The following is a 20,597-nucleotide window of genomic DNA, read 5'->3' on the forward strand; positions in this document are numbered from 1 at the left end:
TTTCTTCAAACTTTGAATCATTTCTGCATCTTGTCCAACTATCAACATATCATCTACATATAAAAGAAGGATGATGAAGTTACCTCCAGGAAACTTTCTAATGTACACACAAGGATCTGCCAAAGTTCGTTTATAACCATTGCTTGTCATAAACGAATCAAATTTCTTGTACCACTGCCTTGGTGCCTGTTTAAGCCCATAAAGACTCTTCTTCAGTTTGCAAACAAAATTTTCTTTCCCTTTCTCTTCAAATCCTTCAGGTTGCTCCATGTAGATTTCTTCATGCAAGTCACCATGTAGAAAAGCAGTTTTAACATCAAGCTGCTCCAACTCAAGATCAAGACTTGCAGCTAATCCCAGCACAGTTCTGATAGAAGTCATTTTGACAACAGGAGAGAAGATCTCATCAAAGTCAATGCCCTTTTTCTGGTTGCATCCCTTTACCACCAATCTGGCTTTGCGCTTCACTATCTTCTCACCATCTTTCTTGTTCTTGAAAACCCACCTGTTTTTCAATACTTTCTTGCCCTTGGGAGGCATCACCAACTCATAAGTTTCATTCTTCTGTAAGGATTCCATTTCTTCCTTCATTGCATCGTGCCATAGATCTTTCTCTTTAAGAGACAACACTTCTTGATAGTTTTCTGGCTCTCCATCCTCAGTGAGTAGAATGAACTCTGAGCTTGGATACTTTGTTGAAGGTTTACGCTCTCTGGTTGACCTTCGAACCTGTGTATCCTCAACTTGAGGGGTAGGCTGCTCCCCCTGCTCATGAACCTCTTCTTCATGAACTTCTTCCTCATCTGATGAAGACTCGTCAAGATCAACACTACCATCATTATCATGAACACCATCCTCATCATGAACTGGTACATCACCATCAGGTTGTACCTCACCAAAATCTTCATGATTCTCCTCAACATTCTCATCTGCTGGCTGATTTACAGGAGGTATAGGAGAAGAAACATCATCAGTAGTATCAAAAGTCAATTCTGAAGTAGGAGTATACCTCGTACTCAGAAGATCTGCACCCTTCTCATGCTCAAAGAATACTACATCTCTGCTTCTCACAACCTTCTTCTTTTCAGGATCATATAGTCTGAAGCCATACTCTTCATCACCATAGCCAACAAAAACACATGGGTTGGTCTTGGAATCAAGCTTCGATCTCTGATCTTTCGGCACATGCATGTATGCCTTGCATCCAAAGACTCTCAAGTGTGAATATGAAGGTTCACACCCTTTCCATGCTCTATCTGGAATGTCAAGACCAAGAGGAACTGATGGAGAACGGTTGATCAAATACACAGCACACTGAACTGCTTCAGCCCAGAATGTCTTAGGAAGATCAGACATTCTAAGCATACATCTCACTTTCTCCACAATGGTTCTGTTCATCCTTTCTGCAACTCCATTGTGTTGTGGTGTACCGGGCTCTGTCTTCTCATGTCTTATGCCATGCTGTGAGCAATAATGCTTGAACTCTTTCGAAGTATACTCACCACCATTATCAGTTCGGAGACGCTTCAGCTTTCTTTCTGTCTCTCTTTCTACCATGGCATGAAATTTCTGGAAGACCTCAAACACTTGGCTTTTTGTCTTCAACATATACACCCAAGTTCTTCGAGTAGCATCATCAATGAAAGTGACAAAATATCTATTGCCACCAAGAGATTCAACTTCAATGGGACCACAAACATCGGAGTGTACTAACTCCAACTTGGCTTGCTTTCTAGTAGACTTCCTGAAAAGGAAGCTCTATGCTGCTTTCCTGCCAAACAGTGATCACAAGGGTCAAGAGAAACAGTTTTATCAACAGGAATCAATGTTTTACCTGCTAAAAGTTTCAATCCCTTATCACTCATATGTCCCAATCTTCGATGCCACAAGTTAGGAGAATTCTTTTCTTCAACTGCATTCAGCTCACCAGAACAAACATTCAAGTATGTCTTATACAAAGAGCAACACAACTCGCCCCGAGCAACTGTCATCGAACCCTTAGAGAGTTTCCACTTACCATCACCAAAAGTATGCCGAAACCCCTCCTGATCAAGAACATTAGCAGACAACAAATTAAGGCGTAGATCTGGAATATGGCGCACATTCTTCAATGTAAGCATGCACCCAACACTTGTCTTCACACTAATATCACCTAGCCCAACAATGCTTGCTGAGCTCTGGTTCCCCATCTTCACACTACCAAAGTCTCCAGCTTGGTAGTTCATGAAATACTCCCTTTTGGGAACACAATGGTATGAAGCCCCTGTATCTACAAGCCACTCTGTGTCTGAACTATCAACATGATGACACTCACCGGTTGCACAAATTAAAGTGACCTCATCATCACTTTTAGAAGCGGTTGCTGCAGTATTTCTGTCATCTCCCTCTTTTTGTGAGTCTTGCTTCTTGCCTTGTTCTTTCTTCCAACGGTAGCAAAACTTTTTGATGTGGCCCGCCTTGTTGCAGTAATGACATGTCCTAGTCTCTTTCCCATCTCTAGACTTGGACCTTCCTTTTGAGTTACCACGACCTTTGGGACCCCTACTCTTGCTTCTTCCTCTGTTCTCAACAACAAGAGCCTGTGAATTATCAACTCCCATCTCCTTTCTTCTTATCTCTTCATTAAACATGCTCTCTTTGATCACATCCAAAGATAGCACACCATCTGGAGCAGAGTTACTTATAGTCACAACTAAAGTTTCCCAACTATCTGGCAATGAACTCAATAAGAATAAAGCCTGCAATTCATCATCAAGAACAATCTTCATAGTAGTCAACTTGTTAATGATATCCTGGAAGTCACTAAGATGCTCAGAAACTGACTTCCCACCTTTCAATTTTAGGTTAACAAGTCTCTTGATTAATGAAGCTTTGTTATGAGCGGTCTTTCTTTCATAAAGACCTTCCAATTTCTTCCACAAGTCATATGGGTCAGACTCCTGAGACACATGATTGAAAATGCTAATATCAACCCACTGTCTAATAGTCCCTAAAGTCTTTCTTTTTAACTTTACCCATTCTTTTTCTTCCATTTTTTCAGGTTTTGCTGGTCTAGAAATGCTACCATCATCAGTCTTTGTGGTTGTTTCAATTGGGTCATATAAGTCTTTGCAATATAACAAGTCTTCCATCATCGGTCGCCAAATGGAATAATTGGTTGATGTCAATTTAACCATTGAACTACTACTACTAGTAGACTCCATAACCACGGAAAGAATAAAACCCCGCTCTGATACCAACTGTAGGACCCGAGTAGTACACACAACACCCACAAGGATCAACTCAAAGACTATCAACCAAGATCAACACTCTCAATTACCACAAATAATCAAGAAAGTAGTTCACCAAGCAAATAACCATATGGACAGCAAATTGGCAGCAATAAAACAGAAATGTAAAGCAAATAACACACGGAATTTTTACGTGGAAAACCCCTTCAATGCGAAGAGTAAAAACCACGGGACGTAAGGAGTCCACCCTTTCTTCTTCTCTTATTATGATAAAATTGAGGGCAAAATGAACCCAATTATGTTCACAACAACTACAACCCACCAAAGAACATCATACAATAAGAGATTAACAAGAAGAGAGCAAAAGTGAGTGATATCACCAAAAACGTAGGTTTCTGTCCAGCAGAAATTCCGGACGAACCAGAGCTTCAATCAACGATCCAACCGTTCAAATAGAGGCCCTATGTGTCCTCAACAAGCTGTCAAAATTTCAGCACGATCCAACGGTTGAATCTCCGGCAACGGACAGTTTTCTGGAAGCTGTCCCTGAAAAACCGAACTAGAAGCACTCTATGAAACCCTTGTCTCTCCTTTCCTTTTGTTTCTGATTTTTCTTGTGTTTCTTGCTCTGCCAGCCACACTCCCTTAGTTGACCTTAGGCTACCAAGAAAAACCTTGTGAAGCTTTCAATGGAAGTCACTAAATAAAAGTCCAACAATGACTTAACACATGAGATAATATTTTGGGCTTCTTCCAAAAATAAGCTATAGCACAAGTTCATAAGACTTATGCTCAAAAGTGGGCTGGACCCCAACAGAATGAGGCGAGGGAATGCCACACGCCCACACCTCTTACATCCTCCTCCATTATCCTACGAAGCTCCGAGGGAGCAGTACCTAAGATTATGAGACCAATAGATTGAGTCACCCCCCGATTAGCAAGCCAATCAACCGCACGATTCCCTTCACGAAAAACACGACAACCTTCACTTCCCAATCGGTATTGTTAATTAAAGAGCGACAAGCGTTAATAAAATGAGCACACTCACCCCTTCCTTGATCATCTGAGTTCAAAGCTTGCACACATGCTAGATTGTCGAGTTGGATAACAAGTTTGCTTATTTGTAAGTTGCGAGCTAGCTCAATCCCACGCTTCAAAGCCATAGCCTCAGCTCGAAAAGCTGTACACCTGCCCAACTTGATGGAAATTGCAGAAATGTAATTCCCCATATGGTCTCTAATAATTGCTCCACCACCAGCCAAACCAGGAGATCCTTTAATTTGGCAGCACCATCAGAATTGAGAACATACCAACCAGCAGGAGCTGACTTCCGGCCAATATAACTCTCTTGTTTCGTGCTAGAGCTCCCCTTTGAGTTGGCATCTTCATCTGCAAATAGGCTTCTCCAATTCTCATCAAATCGAACCTTCAAAAAAGCTCCAATATCAACTGGATTCTCCTTGCTTCTTCCAAATACAAAGTTGTTGCGCCAACGCCAAATCCACCATAAAGCAATCCCAAACTTGGCTGACCAGGGGTTATGATCAGAAGAAGAGTGATCCTCCAAACATATGCATATTGTAATACTACTCTTTTTTTTTTTTGAAACATATTGTAATACTACTCTTTTTTTTTTTTTTTTTTTATTGGTTGAAACATAATGTAATTGATAGATATTATAGTTTAGGATAATATTTGTCGCAGAGTTAGGATATTTGTATATATTTTTGATATATTTTGTATACTTATCTTACTAGATTCCTAACGAGATTAGGATTAGGATTGTCGAAATCTAACAGTAATAATACTCTGTAATACACTAATACCGTATTAATTTATTATATCTACTATTAAACTAACTCGATTTCGGGATGAACTCGAGTTGGTTTAAAATAGCGAAAATACAAATAATATATGTAATATACGAGGAGTGCCATAAGAACACCCCCCACTAAACAACCTATTATTTTAACCATTACAATTGCCGGAACTTCGTGGAAGTTTCCGGCAACGTTAGCATCGTAATAATCTGATCCAAGTACAGTTGGAATCAGAACGAAAAAAATGAATGAATGAATGAAGTTACCTTTGTTTATTACCATGTCTTGTTCACTTATTGGATGTGCAATAGTAGAAGAGATATTTGTAATGGGGGTTGCTGTGATGGTGAAGGAAAACAGAGGAGATAAGGAAAATTCATAAGCAACCAATTCAGTTATTATAGTCATAATCAACCAATTCAGTTATTATAGTCATAATCAACCAATTCAAATAGGTACTAGGTACTAGTGTAATAGGTACTAAATTTAGTGTAATACGTACTGCGTTGGTTTTTTTAAAAATGTAAACCCATTTGCTTATTTTACAATGGCAACACAAATTTTGTAGCCATTGTAACTTTTAAATCATGGTCGTACACTTGTCAGTATTAAATCAAGATCATTCATTTAGTTGACTTTGACAAAAATATTCTATTTTTAAAAAACTAGGCCTTATCCCCTTCCTCCCTACAGTGTACACTACTTGATCATCATGCAACTCCATCAGAAACCATGAATTCATTGTTTTCAAAGAATTAAAGGTCATACACAACAGATGAGAGATAAGAACTTCAGCGCCAAAGTTCCATCATTAATCATCTCTTTTATCTGTACCATCGTACATTGTTTTTGCTATTTGATTACATAAATAGAACTCCAAATTTATTATACATTTATCATTGAATTGAAATCGAAATTTATCACCTCTCACAAAGATCTGGCTCAATCTCATAAACCGGATGTACAGGTTTTGGTTGAAACCCATATGGGTGGAAATCAATCAGAAAAAATCTCTTCAATTCTTGGTTATTCATGTCACACTAGAGTCGACGCAATGGGCTTTAGTGGAGGTGTATGGGTGTATTGGAGACTGGATGTTGTCACAGTGGATCCAATCTACAAACACAATCAACATATAACCATGGATATTACTCGCCGTACAGGTGCTGCTCCGTGGTACTTCACAGCCGTCTACGCAAGCCCTGATCCTGCAAAAAGACATGAACTTTGGCACCAACTGAAAACTTTTGCTCAAACTCACAATAAACTTTTGCTCAAACAGCATCTCCCTGCTGTTTTCATATGATTTCATTTTGTGCTGCTATGTATGTATTATTATTAAGTTGAATTGAAATCTTAATTTACTAGTCAACTTGATCTCTACAGACTACAGTGTACACTACTTGATCTAATCTTAATTTAAAAAAGCATTAGTTTTCTTACTTAAAATCTAATCTATTACATACGTTCCAGACTAAATTAATGCTTCCGTATAAATATTTTAAAATCATTTTATATTTTTTTTAAAAAAAAGAGGATAAAAAGAGAACTGGTTTTTGAGAAAGGCGTTCTCTTTTTATAGGCGTAAGCGTTCCATTTTCTTTGTTTTCTAACTATTTGGTACATAGCATTGGAAACACTTATCTATGATAAGCATTCTATATAACGCCTTCAAGAGGTGTCTTGTAAACTTTACAAGACACCCTAGTTGAAGAACGCCTCTAAAGCATCCTATATATGTTGCCTATTTAAGGCGCTCTATATAGGCAATTTTGTAGTAGTGGCTTGAAGCCAGTTCTTCCTCGACTTATTTCCAATACCCAAGCTAGCTTCGTTCCTAGGCGTCAAATCACCGATAATGTCGTCGCCATGCAAGAGGTGATTCACACTATGAGACGAAAGCAAGGAGTTAAGGGGTATATGACCATCAAAATTGACTTCGAGAAGGCTTATGATCGATTGAGGTGGTCGTTCATTCGAGATACTATGGTTGATATGAATTTTCCAATTTTGATGATAGAATTGATTATGGAGTGCATCTCTACAGCTTCTTTGCAAGTGCTTTGGAATGGGGAACCTTCCAAAAGATTCACTCCGAGTCGAGGGATTCGTCAAGTAGGAGACCCCTTATCTCCCTATTTAATTATTTTCGATGTGTTGGAACGTTTCTATCAAGTAATTGAGGATTCGATTGCTAATAAATGGTGGAAAGCGATACGTGTGAGTCGTGATGGTCCGATGCCTTCAAACTTATTTTTTGCGGATGATGTCATACTCTTTGCCGAAGCAAGTGTCGAGCAAGCACAAATAGTGCAATGCTGCATCAAGAGATTTTGTCGTGCCTCGATCTGGACAGAAAGTTAGTTTACCAAAGTCGCGTGTCTACTTTTCTGCCAATGTGAGTCCTGAACAGCAAATTGAGATAAGTGCAGCCCTCCATATGGAAGCCACGGATGATCTAGGCATGTATTTGGGTATGCCTACCCTCACAAGCCGTGTCACCAAAGATACTTTCCAACACTTATGTGAGAAAATAGACAGGAGACTTGCAGGTATTGGAAGACTAAATACCTATCTATGGCGGGTAGGCTTACTCTTGCCATGTCCACAATCTCTACGATGGCGCTTTATTCGATGCAATCCGCTAAGATCCCACAAACTATCTGTGAAGAAATAGACAAGAAAACTCGAAAGTTTATTTGGGGAGGGAATGATGAAAAACGTGGGATTCATCTTGTTAAGATTGATACTCAATTACCTGCCCTTCTCATTGCTTATGATCAAATATTTATACAAGAGGATTCCTTGGGCTACAAGGAGAAGATAATACCAAATAATATCAAACTAGGAAACTAACAATAATTTCCTAAGATAAGATAATACTACCATAAGATAATTAATTAGAGATTCTATGATATCTTTCCTAATACCCCCCCTCAAGTTGGAGCACTTGGGTCAAAGATGCCCAACTTGCTAAGAAGATAATCAAATTGTTGTTTACCCAAGGCCTTCGTAAAAACATCCGCTAGTTGCTCATTAGTACGCACATGAATAGGAGTAATTAGACCTTCTTGAATTGCATCTCGAACAAAATGACAATCAACTTCAATGTGTTTTGTTCGTTCATGGAACACCGGGTTTTGAGCTATATGAATCGCGGCTTGACTATCACAAAATATTGGAATAGCTTTAGGATGTTGAACCCCAAGACTTAGAAGTAGACCCTTCAACCATTTCATTTCCATTGTTATAGCACACATTGAACGATACTCGGACTCACCAGACGAAGTGGCCACCGTGGGCTGCTTTTTACACTTCCAAGCAATCGGACTATGGCCAAGGAAAACCAACCAGCCCGAGACTGACCTCCTCGTTAAAGGGCACGCGGCCCAGTCCGCATCACACCATCCTTCAAGAGTAAGATCTCCATCCGTCCTTAGCAATATACCATGACCCGGGGTACTCTTCAAATACCGTACTACACGTAAAGCTGCCTCCATATGAGCTTGTTGAGGGGCTTGCATGAATTGAGAAAGAACATGCACAGAGTAGGTTAGATCGGGCCGAGTCACAGCTAAATACACAAGTCGGCCCACCAGCCTGCGGTACGGCTCTGGGTCAGCAAGAATAGGCCCACTTGCACGGCCTAGGTGATGGTTTTGTTCCATAGGAGTCATTGTCGGCTTTGACCCCAAAAGACCCGTTTCGGAGATAATGTCAAGTGCATATTTTCGTTGACACAAAAACAACCCCGTACGACTTCTTGCTACTTCAATGCCAAGAAAATATTTTAGAACGCCCAAGTCCTTCATATGAAAGCAAGTGTTCAAATAATTTTTGAACAATTTTAAAGCTGTAGAATTGTTCCCTGCAACAATCAAATCATCAACATACACAAGCACATTTAATTGAATTGATCCCTTTGTGTAAGTAAACAAGGAATAATCCGAATATGATTGTATAAAACCATATTTCTTCAAGGCCGTAGTCAACTTGGCAAACCAACATCTAGGAGCTTGCTTGAGCCCATATAAAGACTTTCGAAGGCGACAAACAAGACCCGGTTCATCAGTGGTAAAATCCGGAGGAAGTTTCATGTACACTTCTTCTTCTAAATCACCATGGAGAAACGCATTGTGAACATCCATTTGATGCAACTCCCAATTTTTAGAAGCAGCAATGGCAAGAAAAGCACGAACTGTAGTCATCTTCACAACCGGGGCAAAAGTCTCATCATAATCAATGCCTTCGGTTTGATGGTTACCATAGACAACTAACCTTGCCTTCAATCTTTCAATACTCCCATCAGAGTTGTATTTGATTTTATACAACCATTGACTCCCAAGGGCTTTCTTCCCGGGAGGAAGCTTCTCTAAAGTCCACGTGCCATTGGCTTCTAAGGCACGCATTTCTTCTTTCATGGCCATCTTCCAACCATGGTCTTGCATTGCCTCTTTGAAGGATCGGGGCTCCTTTCCACCTGTTATAGCTGCAACAAAATTTCGGTGTTTTGCAGAAAACTTATCACAACTAACATAATGTGCTATAGGATACAGCATACCTGAGGGAGGCGTAACAATTGGAGTGAGTGAAGTGTCGGATGGACTATTTCGAGCAACATTCATATGAGTGACAAAATCCCGGTATTTTGGGTTAGGGAATTTCGGTCGATGCCCACGTCCCAACAACTCGGCTGCCGTGGGGTCTTCGGCAGTTTCTGCCCGAGCTGCTGCCGTGGCAGTGGGGTCAGCCGTGGCAGGGCTGCGTGGCTAAGCAGCTGCCTGTGACTGCTCGGCTATGGGGTCGACGGTCATGGGTGGCTGCCCCTCCTCACTGTCGAAAATAGGAGGTGAAAAATCCATGTTTTCCCCCAAATTAATTGTAGCTTGTATCCCATCCATGGCTATGTCAATATTAGTACTCTCGGCATCTAAGTAAGGATACACATCCTCAACGTACATCCCGTGACACAAAAAATTCCTTTTTGTCCAAGTCAAACAAATACCATCCCTTCTTCCCAAAGGGATACCCAACAAAAATACACTTACGGCTCCTACTTGCAAACTTATCCCCCTTTGCCCTTTGGTTATGAGCAAAACACAAGGAACCAAACACACGTAACTCATTAAATAAAGGTGGGGTACCAAATAGCATTTCATACGGAGTTTTGTTGTCAAGTAAAATAGAGGGTGTACGATTAATAATATGAGCCGCCGCTAGAGCACACTCCCCCCAAAAATAAATTGGTAACCCCCCCTGAAATCTAAGGGCACGGGCAACATTGAGAATGTGTTGGTGTTTCCTTTCTACCCTCCCATTCTGTTGAGGTGTACCTACACATGAAGTTTGAAATAGGATACCTTGGGCAAGAAAATAATTTTTCATACAAAAAAATTCGGTACCATTATCACTCCGAACGATTTTTATTTTCTGAGAAAATTGCCTATCAATCATGGCAATAAAAGACATAAAAATCTTAAAGACCTCTGTTTTATCCACTAATAAATATATCCATACAGCACGAGAGTAATCATCAACCAATGTTAAAAAATAATGAGCACCACAAGACGAGGGTTCGGCATAAGGGCCCCATAGATCACAATGCACTATTTCAAAAATACGGGAAGCTTTATTATTACTTAAAGGAAATTTGTCTCTAGTGTGTTTAGAACGATGACACACTTCACAACTTTTATTTAAATGACCACTAGAATTGCTAAGGAAAGGAAGTAACTTTACAACTTTTTCGGATGGGTGTCCCAACCGTTTATGCCAAAGGGTCAAGGTATCTTCAATCGAAATAGTCGCAATTGATGCCTCCTCCCTTAAGTAGTATAGTCCATCCTTTAGATCACCCGTTCCAATCACCTCCCTCGTGCGTTGGTCCTGTATAGTACACAATGTAGAGTTAGTTATGACTTCACAATTATTAGTAGAGCACAATTGTGAAACCGAAATCAAGTTACAATTTAATTTAGGAACATATAGCACATTATGAAGAGTAATTTTCTCCGTTATTTTTACAATGCCTTCTTTCATGGCAACCACGTTTTTGCCATTCGGAAGTCCTACATTGCAAGGAGAAACATCTCGTACTTCCAATAAACAAGTAGCATCCCCGGTCACATGATGTGAGCAACCGGTATCAATAATCCACTTACCATTAACACGATGAGGTGGAGGTGTTGTATTACCCATCGTGTACGGTTGTTAAAAAAAAAAATAAAAATTTATGAAAGGTTAACCGGCTCCGATACCATGTTAAGATTGATACTCAATTACCTGCCCTTCTCATTGCTTATGATCAAATATTTATACAAGAGGACTCCTTGGGCTACAAGGAGAAGATAATACCAAATAATATCAAACTAGGAAACTAACAATAATTTCCTAAGATAAGATAATACTACCATAAGATAATTAATTAGAGATTCTATGATATCTTTCCTAATACATCTCCTTTCTTGGGAGGTCTTGCAACGTCCTAAAGAGAAAGGTGGAGTAGGAATTTTCTCTTAGAGTTTTATTTCCAATAGGATTTTTAATTTTCCATAGGAATAAAATAGATTGCAACTTAAAAAAAAAATATCTTATAAGTAATCTAATATATATAAGGGGAGTTTTTTCCCGAGATTTTAGAGAGCCACGTAGGATTTAATTTTCTTAGTGCGCCATGTAAATTTTAGTTATAGCCGATTATTAATTTCTTTTAGAATTAATTAATTCAAATTCCACGCAAGCAAAGTTGGCAAATGATATTTTTAAGTTTAAATTAATTAAATATAAAATATTATTTTTTTGATATTAGGAAATTTATTAAATATGTAACAAATTTTAGCACATAAGTACAAAAAAATGTATTTTAAAAAATTCAAACAAACCGTACATTGCACAGGCTTCATCTAGTATTCCATAAAGCTAAAATTTTAGCCAGCTCTTGATAATTAAATTTGTTTAGGATATAAAATTATTAGAGTTTCATTTGTTATCAAATCAATATTAGTCTATATGAATAAAAATTCCTAAGGAATTGTCTTTAATAAATTTATAATATTAGCCAATCGTCTAATAGCGTTATTGTTTTAAAAGGTAATTAAAAACAAGAGTCATTTAAGTTTTTTTTTAAAATTTTTTTTAATAAAGAAATCCACTAATTAAGATTATTTAAAATCAACTAATAATATGTTTTACAAAAGCTAGATTCATTTAAGATTATTAAAAATTGTTCACAACCTTGTACAAGTATGACTGTTATATTGTACTTCATAATTTTTTTAAAAGACAATGATAGTAGATACTATGTATTATTAAATTATTTCAAGATTCGCCAAAGTTTGAAGACGACTTTGGGGGAATTTACTAATACATCAAATATTCTAAATTTATATCAATCTCTCATTTAGCTATCATATGGGTAGTCGTATTACCCGCCTATCAAATTAAACATGAGTAAACTAAAAGTTTAATTTTAAATTGAATAAACGAACTACCCAGATATCGCACGGGCGGAGCACAAAACTAGTATGGTATAAGTCAATTAATGACTTGTTTGACCGGTCACATATAACAATACTTATTATTAAAAAAAAATGGACATCAAAGTTAGACTTTTATTTTATTTTTTTTTTTAATTTTTCAATGTTGGAAGACCACCGTACCCAAAATTCGTTAATTCGACTTATTGTATTTAGTTTTTCCAAAGAATTAATGAAACAAAAAAAAATATCTAACAAGTCTTGAACCCCATGCTCTATATCTTTTGTGAAAAGGAAACTTTTATATTCTCTTTCTTTGACGTTATTTCCTTTAGACGTTAACTCCAACGTTAAATGGGAGTTACCATGTGCCAACTAAAAAGTAATGGAATATATATTATTATAACACTTTTTGCGGAATACGAGATTGCCATTTGATCAACAATAAACGTTAATCATTTTGATCAACCGGGGCGTCCTCAGACCAACTAGCAAGATGATGTGGATTATCGTGGTGGATTATAGGGTTTGGTATAGACTCAAATCAATCGCAAGACTTGAGGGTTCAATTTTGAAATCTAGATCAAATTTTTTAGTTTAATTGCAAAAACTAAAGCAATCGCAAGCTCGCAATTAAATCAACGATTTATTCAATTTAAATAATCATAACACTCTAATTTTATTTATGAAAATCAAAAGCATATTTATAGGACATAGAACTCTAAAAGATAAAAATTAACCCTAGGAAAGTGAAAACCTTAATTATATCTTATTAAAAGATAATATTTAGATTTTCCTTAAACTAATTATGAAAACAATTACTAATCCTATTAACCCTGCGTAACTTTTGGATTGACGAAACTCAATCTCACGATTAATGGACGACACGAGCAAAAATTAAAATAAAGCAATTAAATTCCAAACTTGACGCTTTTGATTCAACTATAATGAAAAAAATAAAACTCTTTATTATATTGATGAATTTACAAAATCACTATAAGTTGAAAGGACTATTTGGGCCTCCATAATACATCACTCGGCCTAAATGTTGTGATGTAAAACCACCATCTTTAACAGTATATGAATCTTCACATTCCCAAACCTTATGAGTATCTTCGGGGTCTATCACATTCTCATAACTTTCATTGACGTATGTAGCATTAAATACTGATGCTGTATATTTAGGATTATAGATTGCCCTCTTCCCATTGCCCATCTCAGGAGGAGGAGTACTAAGTTCGGGATTAAAAATCTCACCTCCCCATTCAACTTGATTGGAAAATTCTTTCAGTGAAGTAAATAATTCTTTGGGCCAGTATCCGATGTCTCTTTTTGTATTAGAAAATGATAACCACCAATTTCCATCATCTTGATGCTACACGCTCACAAAACATGAATATTAATAAGAATGGGCCGGGTATGTTAATCAAGCTTCATTTTACGTGCTTAAAAGTATGGATTGTATAAATTTGTACATTTAAATTTATACATGTTATTCTACCAAAATTAAATATAAATAAGAATTTCAATCACAGAATTAATGTTGTAACTCGATGCATCAGCTGAGATTTAAAAGCTAGTTTATAATACATCAAAAGTAGCTTAATAAGTAACCAAAGCCCCTAATAACTTCCCAAAAAACAAAAAAAAAAAAAAGGAGTGCACAAAATTGCAGAATTAGACTTTTGGAGGAATTTGATGAGAAATTACAAAAAACAACTCTTAAACTATGTACAAGATTTATTTATTCTATGTATCAACTTACTTTCAAAATTATAAAACTAGTTTATACAAAATTTGAACATGCAACCTTTAATCTTAACACTAGAAGTATTACTAATTAATAAGCTTTTATAAGTTCATGTTATTTGTTGCAATCAAATTATCAAAATGTAAAAAATCATGAATATATTCTATACAAGATATTGAATATGCAACCTCAAGTTCTAACATCAGATGCATTTTTTTTTTTTACCTCTAACATCAGATGAATAACTACTTAGCTATGTCTTTTTTTTTTCTTTTTTTTTTAAAAATAAAATGTCAAAATGTAATACAAGTAAATGACAATATGATTAATATTTTTTCTATTTTTATTTTTTTAAAAAAGATTTGAGTCATGAATTGAGTGTAAAATTGTTTTTTGTTTTTTTGGTGGAGATTGAGTGTAGAATTGTTAATTGTATATAATTAATGGTGGGGCATGACGACTGAGCTTAATAATAGTCATTCTAAATAAAATAATAAATAAACATTAGTTGCGGACTTATACCTTGACAATTGATAAACCCCAAACCTGTTGTTGTCCTCCATATTCAGAGTACTTGCTTGGGAGTACACCCAAAGGCATGTCTTTAGCCACTTGAACAAAACCTGGGCATTCAAGATTTATGCATCCTTTTCCCCCGGCCTATCAAAGTTATTTTTTTAAATACAAGAATATTAGAATATTAGTACATATGCCCTCCGTTACTTTTCAATTTACAAATATACATTTTTACTTAACCAAGAAATACATTGAATTATAGGAGAGAAAAGTGATATATAAATTTTTTTTTTTTTTTTATATGTAGTAATAAAAAAGTGGTGGCCTGGGTCTAATTTCTTAAATTTGTTACAACACTTACAAATGAGTAAATTTAAAAGAAATATTAAATAAGAAAAGTGAGTAAGAAATTATGTGGAGTATTAAAGAGATAAGTCTTGGTTCCTTAATTTTTTTTACTAATACGTACCTGGTATTTATTTATAACTACTCATGTTTCACTATTATATGTAAAAAAAAACTTAAAACCTATAATAATAATTGATAAAAATGCTTACAATGAACCCATCTATAATAGGTGGGTAGCAATTTCAAAAAAAAAAAAAAAAAAAAATGCTTACAGCGAAACTTGCATACAAATGTGCTTCATTATCCTTGAATATAGCAGGATTTACCTAAAATTGACCACCCAAAATAAATTTGTTATATATATATATTGTATGTGATTTAAGACAATTTAAAGAACGGAAAATACTAATTTAAATACTTATCTTACCATCCATCCGGCTTCAAAGCTATCGTCACCATTTAAAAGCTTAATTCGCGCTGTAGACCATTGATTAGGTTGTACAACAGGTTTATAAATTGAGAGTACCCCACCAACTCCCAAAAATTTCCTGTCCAAGTTATTTGTATGAACTATAGCATCCTGTACCAATTAATAGCAATTACTACCCATGTTTAGTATTACTGTTATCTTATTATCTTAAATACAGTTAATTATGCATATGTCATATCATTGCACAAACTTTTTATTTTTTTATTTACTCCGTATAAAATATTCTCATTTATAAAAATATTTATTTACTCCAAAAGCAATTATATATTCCTATTTATAAAAATATAACCTAGTCTCAGCACAAATAATTCTATTTTCAATAATAATTGATATATATGACAAATAACTTTCCACTATCTATCTTGTTTTCCTTCATAACCGCATAAATCACCAAATGTAGCAATCTTTTTTTTTAAAAAAAAAGAGTACTTATTTCTAAATGAAATTAGAATGTCCTTGCACAAATACACGAAACTACGTAAGTGGCGCAAATGAATTACCTTTCAAAGAAAGTTATACCGAGGATGGAGTATTTAATGAATAAATATTTTAATTGACAATTATAAAATTTTCATAACTAGAACGTATAACGTATAAATATATTTGTTGTGAGTTTGCCACGAAAAAAAATCTTTGAATATTTTTTTTTTAAACAAATCTTTGAATAGGTACTTATGGGTGGTGTTTTTTTTTTTAAAAGTAGTTAGTGTTGTTTTTTAAAAAAATTAAATTAAAATGTATAGAAGTGCAGCACGTCTTGTGTGCGGCTAATCACAGCGGGGCATGTTCGGCACTAGCTTTTAGGTAGCTTTTAGTGGTTTGACTTATACAAACCACTATATAGAAAAAATTATGAGTGTTTGGGAATGTAGTGGTGGGGGTAGAGTTTAGTGGTTGAAGTAGCTTTTGTGAAAAGTTAACATTATTTACTTTTGTGAAAAGATAGGTAGCTGTTGAATTTCTTCTATTTTTTTAGAATTTTAAAGCTAACAGCTAGTTTACCAAACACTCATACTGAATTATTTATTTTCATAGCTAACAACTAGTTGACAACTAACAGCTACACATACAGCTAACAGCCACCAGCACGGCTAACAGCTACCTCTACAGCTACATTTTGCCGAACACGCCCCGTGTGACCGCTTGTAAAATAATAAAGTAATCTCTAAAACACTGACAGGGTAACCCCTACAACACTGACTAATTAAGTAATCCCTATAATACTGACGGAGTAACCCCTGTAACACTAATAAAGTTACCCTTGAACACTAATCGGGTAACCCCTATAACACTATCAAAGTAATCTCTATTATGGCCGACTACATCGTGTGGCCAGCCACATATAAGAATTTGTGATTGAAGTAGAAGTTATAGTTTAAAATTTTTTTTTAAAAAAAGTTGGAAGTTATTAAAAAAAAAAAAAAAAAAGTGCAAAGATTTTGAGAATTAGAGTTTTGGAGTGTTGTGGATAAAAGTTGAGGAAAAATCTCTATAATTATATAATAGATACACCAAACAATTAACAAATAAACTTACACAATGTTTATCAGGAGATTCAAGTTGATTAATGTCAAAGACGCTGGAATTCAAATTGGTTCTTAGGATGGGAACGGTTTTAAAAGGGCAACCACCATCTTTGAGTTTTATGTCGTCATCACCTTTTTGTTCTTGAAGTTTTTCCAAGTTCGGTATCTGCACATACGTAAAAACTAGATCAATTCTCATGCAATAAATGCACGGTTGTTAAATAATTATAATGAAAATTAAATTATAAAAAGGTATAAAGTATAAGGACTCGACACACCAATTATTCAATTATGAAGTATATAACCATTATAATAGTTATAATAAACAATGAATATTTTAGAAAGTTTACTTTAGATTTTTTTTATGTACATCAATTGTCATTATTTAGATACAATACTCAAATATGATGCTGCCAAGTGTTACTTTTATTCGTCTTTAGTAATAGGTAATAGATAGATAAATTATGATATACAAGTATATTACAAATCATCAACAATTTAACACCTAGATAGATAAATTATGATATACAAGTATATTGTATTACTAATCATCAACAATTTAACATGTACTATGGATAGAGAGCAGGGTCGTCCCAATGGTTATGGAGCCCTGTGCAGTTGGAATAAAACTAGGCCCTTTTGTTAATGAAATGATAGAGAGTTTTGTAAAGCAAAGTAGTACTCAATTAATAGCATTTTCGCTTCAAAAATTGATTAATTGCCTTATAATTTAAATTTTAAAATAACAAAAAATAAATAAATAAATGCAAGTTGTATTGGGATTTGAACTTACAACCTAATCTAAGTGGAAAAGCTTCTTACACCACTTAACCAAAGTTTATCGATTGATATCTATTCGTTGTAAATATTATATAAATATAGTTATCTTGAGGCCCCCAAACAAAGTTGGGCCCTGTGCCACCGCTCACCTTGCACCGGCTAAGTGTCAAGCCTGATAGAAGGATATAGAGGAAAAGGAAGAAAAGAGAAAAGGAAATATGCATTATCCTTTGTTTGGATATCTAAAACAAGGAGGGAAGGAGAATAAGATATTGGAAGGATCCATTTTTCTTTTTCCTTTTGATAAAGCAAATCCTTCCATTGTTGGGATCGAGATTTAAAAGCAAAATGAAAATTAAAGTCACCTTATCCCTCCCCTCGCCTCCCTTTCCTTTCCCTCTTTCTCCTCCCCTTTCCTTTCTCTTCTCTATTATTATTTTAGTCGACACCATTTGACTTTTGTACTATTCACAAATTTCACTTTAATTAACTTTTCTGATTTATAGCCACGAGTGATAAAATATAGTCATGTGAGATATTGTTTGAATCATCTCAATGTATATTATATTTATACCTATTTTTAAAAATAATTTCAAAATATCGATAATTAGAGATACTAATCGTTTCATTAATAGCGTAAAATGTCAAACCGTGATAACTTTTATAGAATGGAGATTTTAATAATTTAACCAAATAAATAACGGGATAACTATATAATCTTTAAAAGTTAAATATGTTCATACACACTATATTCATACAATAAAATAACTTGCCTTATATGCATGATTCTTGAGCAATGGATGATTAAACGCCGGTTGTTTGTAAAAGTCTACACAATCATAAACACCATGTTTTGTCTATTGGAAAAAAGTTCAGAACAAATTAGTTGTAGTTACATAAAGGCATAAAGAGAACTATGGAATGGAAGAGACTGAATTCAATCTAAATTACCTTGATAGTCTTCTTCACTTCTTGTACGTTAGACAATGTTGTGCCGCATAATCCACACAAAACTAATAAAGAGAAAATCACTAAAAATGATGTTGAAGAAGCCATTCTTCCTAACTCCACCACTAACTATTGTTGTCCTAGAAATGAGTTATGGTGCTATAGTAGAGAAGTAAGATAATATATAAGTATACATAAGATCACAAAATTAGTAAAGAAATCAAGAGCATTTTCGTTGATTGGCTTAGGAGAAACATTGCCAAAAAAAGTTAGAATTATTGACAGTCTCTTATGATTAAGGGCCTGTTCACATTTACTTAATTTCAGTTCAGTTCAGTTCAGCTCCAATCAGTTCAGTTCAGCTCCAATCAGTTCAGTTCAGTTCAGTTCAGCTCCAATCAGTTTAGTTCAGTTCAGTTCAGCTCAATTCAGTAAATATGAACAGGCCCCAATTTAAAGTCTAAAAATGATAGTCTCATTTTTTTTCAAAACCATTAATATCAATTTTTATCAAAATTTCCTCCAATTTCCAACAATATTTGTGCAAATTTAACTTTTCCATGTAAATTTTGCTTTTAAATGTACTTTTAATACTGTATCTCTCTACTTTTTTGCATAACCAATGTAAATAAATTTACCTTTTCAATGTACTTTTACAACTTTTATTTATGTTTATTAATTCCTGTGAAAATTGCCCAAGGGACAGAGGGAGTCGAATTAATGACATTTTTTTGGGAAGTATTGATGACAATAAATCATGCTCATTTGTAAATAAATAGAAAATAAATGCAGGTATTAAATCGCACTAATTAACATGGTAACATATCATGATATATTTATTACTGTATGTCTGTACTTATCACACTAATTAACATGGTAACACATCATGATTTTTCTATTATGTGTTGACTAATCACACTAATTAACATGGTAACATATCATGATAATTTAATATGTGTTGACTAATCATGCTAATTAACATGGTATCATATCATGAATATATTTATTATTCTTTCCATTCCAGAATTATGTTCCTGTTTGGAATCTTCGACTTTTTTTTTTTAAAAAAAAAGAAAATTAAAGATTTCTCTTAATCTATAAGAACAAGTATAGTCATGTAGGATATAATTTTATTCGTCTTGGTGAGTAGATTATTAATATCTAACTTTTATAATTTTTGTTGGTGTGAAATTAAAGATATTTGCGGTCAAAGATGGCAAAAATCTTCATCGATTCGAAACAAGAACATCATTTTGAAACGGGGGGAGTATGTGTTGACTAGCTAGACTATCTTGTCACGTGTTGTCATAGTAATCAACGTTAATTTTGTTATTTGATTGACTTTGGAGAAACATTACCAAAAACTTAGAATTAACGACGTTGAATTCAAGGAATTATTAATGACATTAAATTATGCTTAAATGTAAATAAATATATACTTTATCTGTTTCTTTTTAGTTGATATGTTTCTTTAACCACGTTTGTCAACGAACAACTTCAACCATAATTTTAATTACCGATAAGCAAAAATTATAAAAAGTTGATATTTTAAAAATATATATCGTAACGAATCTAACAAGATCCCACATGACTATATTTTTCATTATGTATAAAGCACAAAACATGGTCAAAGGGGGTGTGTGAATAGTGTGCTAAAGTCAAAACGTGTCAACTAAAAAAACGAAGGTAGTATATGATAATGATGTATACTCCC

The 20,597-nt window shown here is 34.9% G+C and overlaps 1 protein-coding gene across 1 annotated transcript; it reads right to left on the reverse strand.

Moving 5' to 3' along the window:
- Positions 1–13,519: 13,519 nt before the first annotated feature.
- LOC145597087 (protein neprosin-like) lies at positions 13,520–18,991 on the reverse strand. The gene is made up of 7 exons (XM_081653262.1): positions 18,887–18,991; positions 18,709–18,792; positions 17,166–17,321; positions 15,567–15,719; positions 15,412–15,465; positions 14,798–14,935; positions 13,520–13,900 (listed from the first exon to the last, which is right to left on the reverse strand). The coding sequence occupies exons 1-7, from the start codon at positions 18,989–18,991 to the stop codon at positions 13,520–13,522; spliced, it is 1,071 nt and encodes a 356-aa protein (XP_081509388.1).
- Positions 18,992–20,597: the final 1,606 nt, after the last annotated feature.

This window comes from Chenopodium album, chromosome 20 (genome assembly GCF_948465745.1).
Source record: "Chenopodium album chromosome 20, dcCheAlbu1.1, whole genome shotgun sequence".
In the NCBI taxonomy this organism is placed as follows: domain Eukaryota; kingdom Viridiplantae; phylum Streptophyta; class Magnoliopsida; order Caryophyllales; family Amaranthaceae; genus Chenopodium; species Chenopodium album.

Bases quoted from the DNA above. Each gene is read 5' to 3' on its own strand.
- LOC145597087 (XM_081653262.1), bottom strand. From the start codon at position 18,991: ATGGCTTCTTCAACATCATTTTTAGTGATTTTCTCTTTATTAGTTTTG. The intron at 17,322-18,708 runs GCAAGTTATTTT...ACGTATGTGCAG, and splicing joins TCAAGAATCATGCATATAAG to ATACCGAACTTGGAAAAACT. The intron at 13,901-14,797 runs GTATAAGTCCGC...GTGAGCGTGTAG, and splicing joins GGGGTTTATCAATTGTCAAG to CATCAAGATGATGGAAATTG.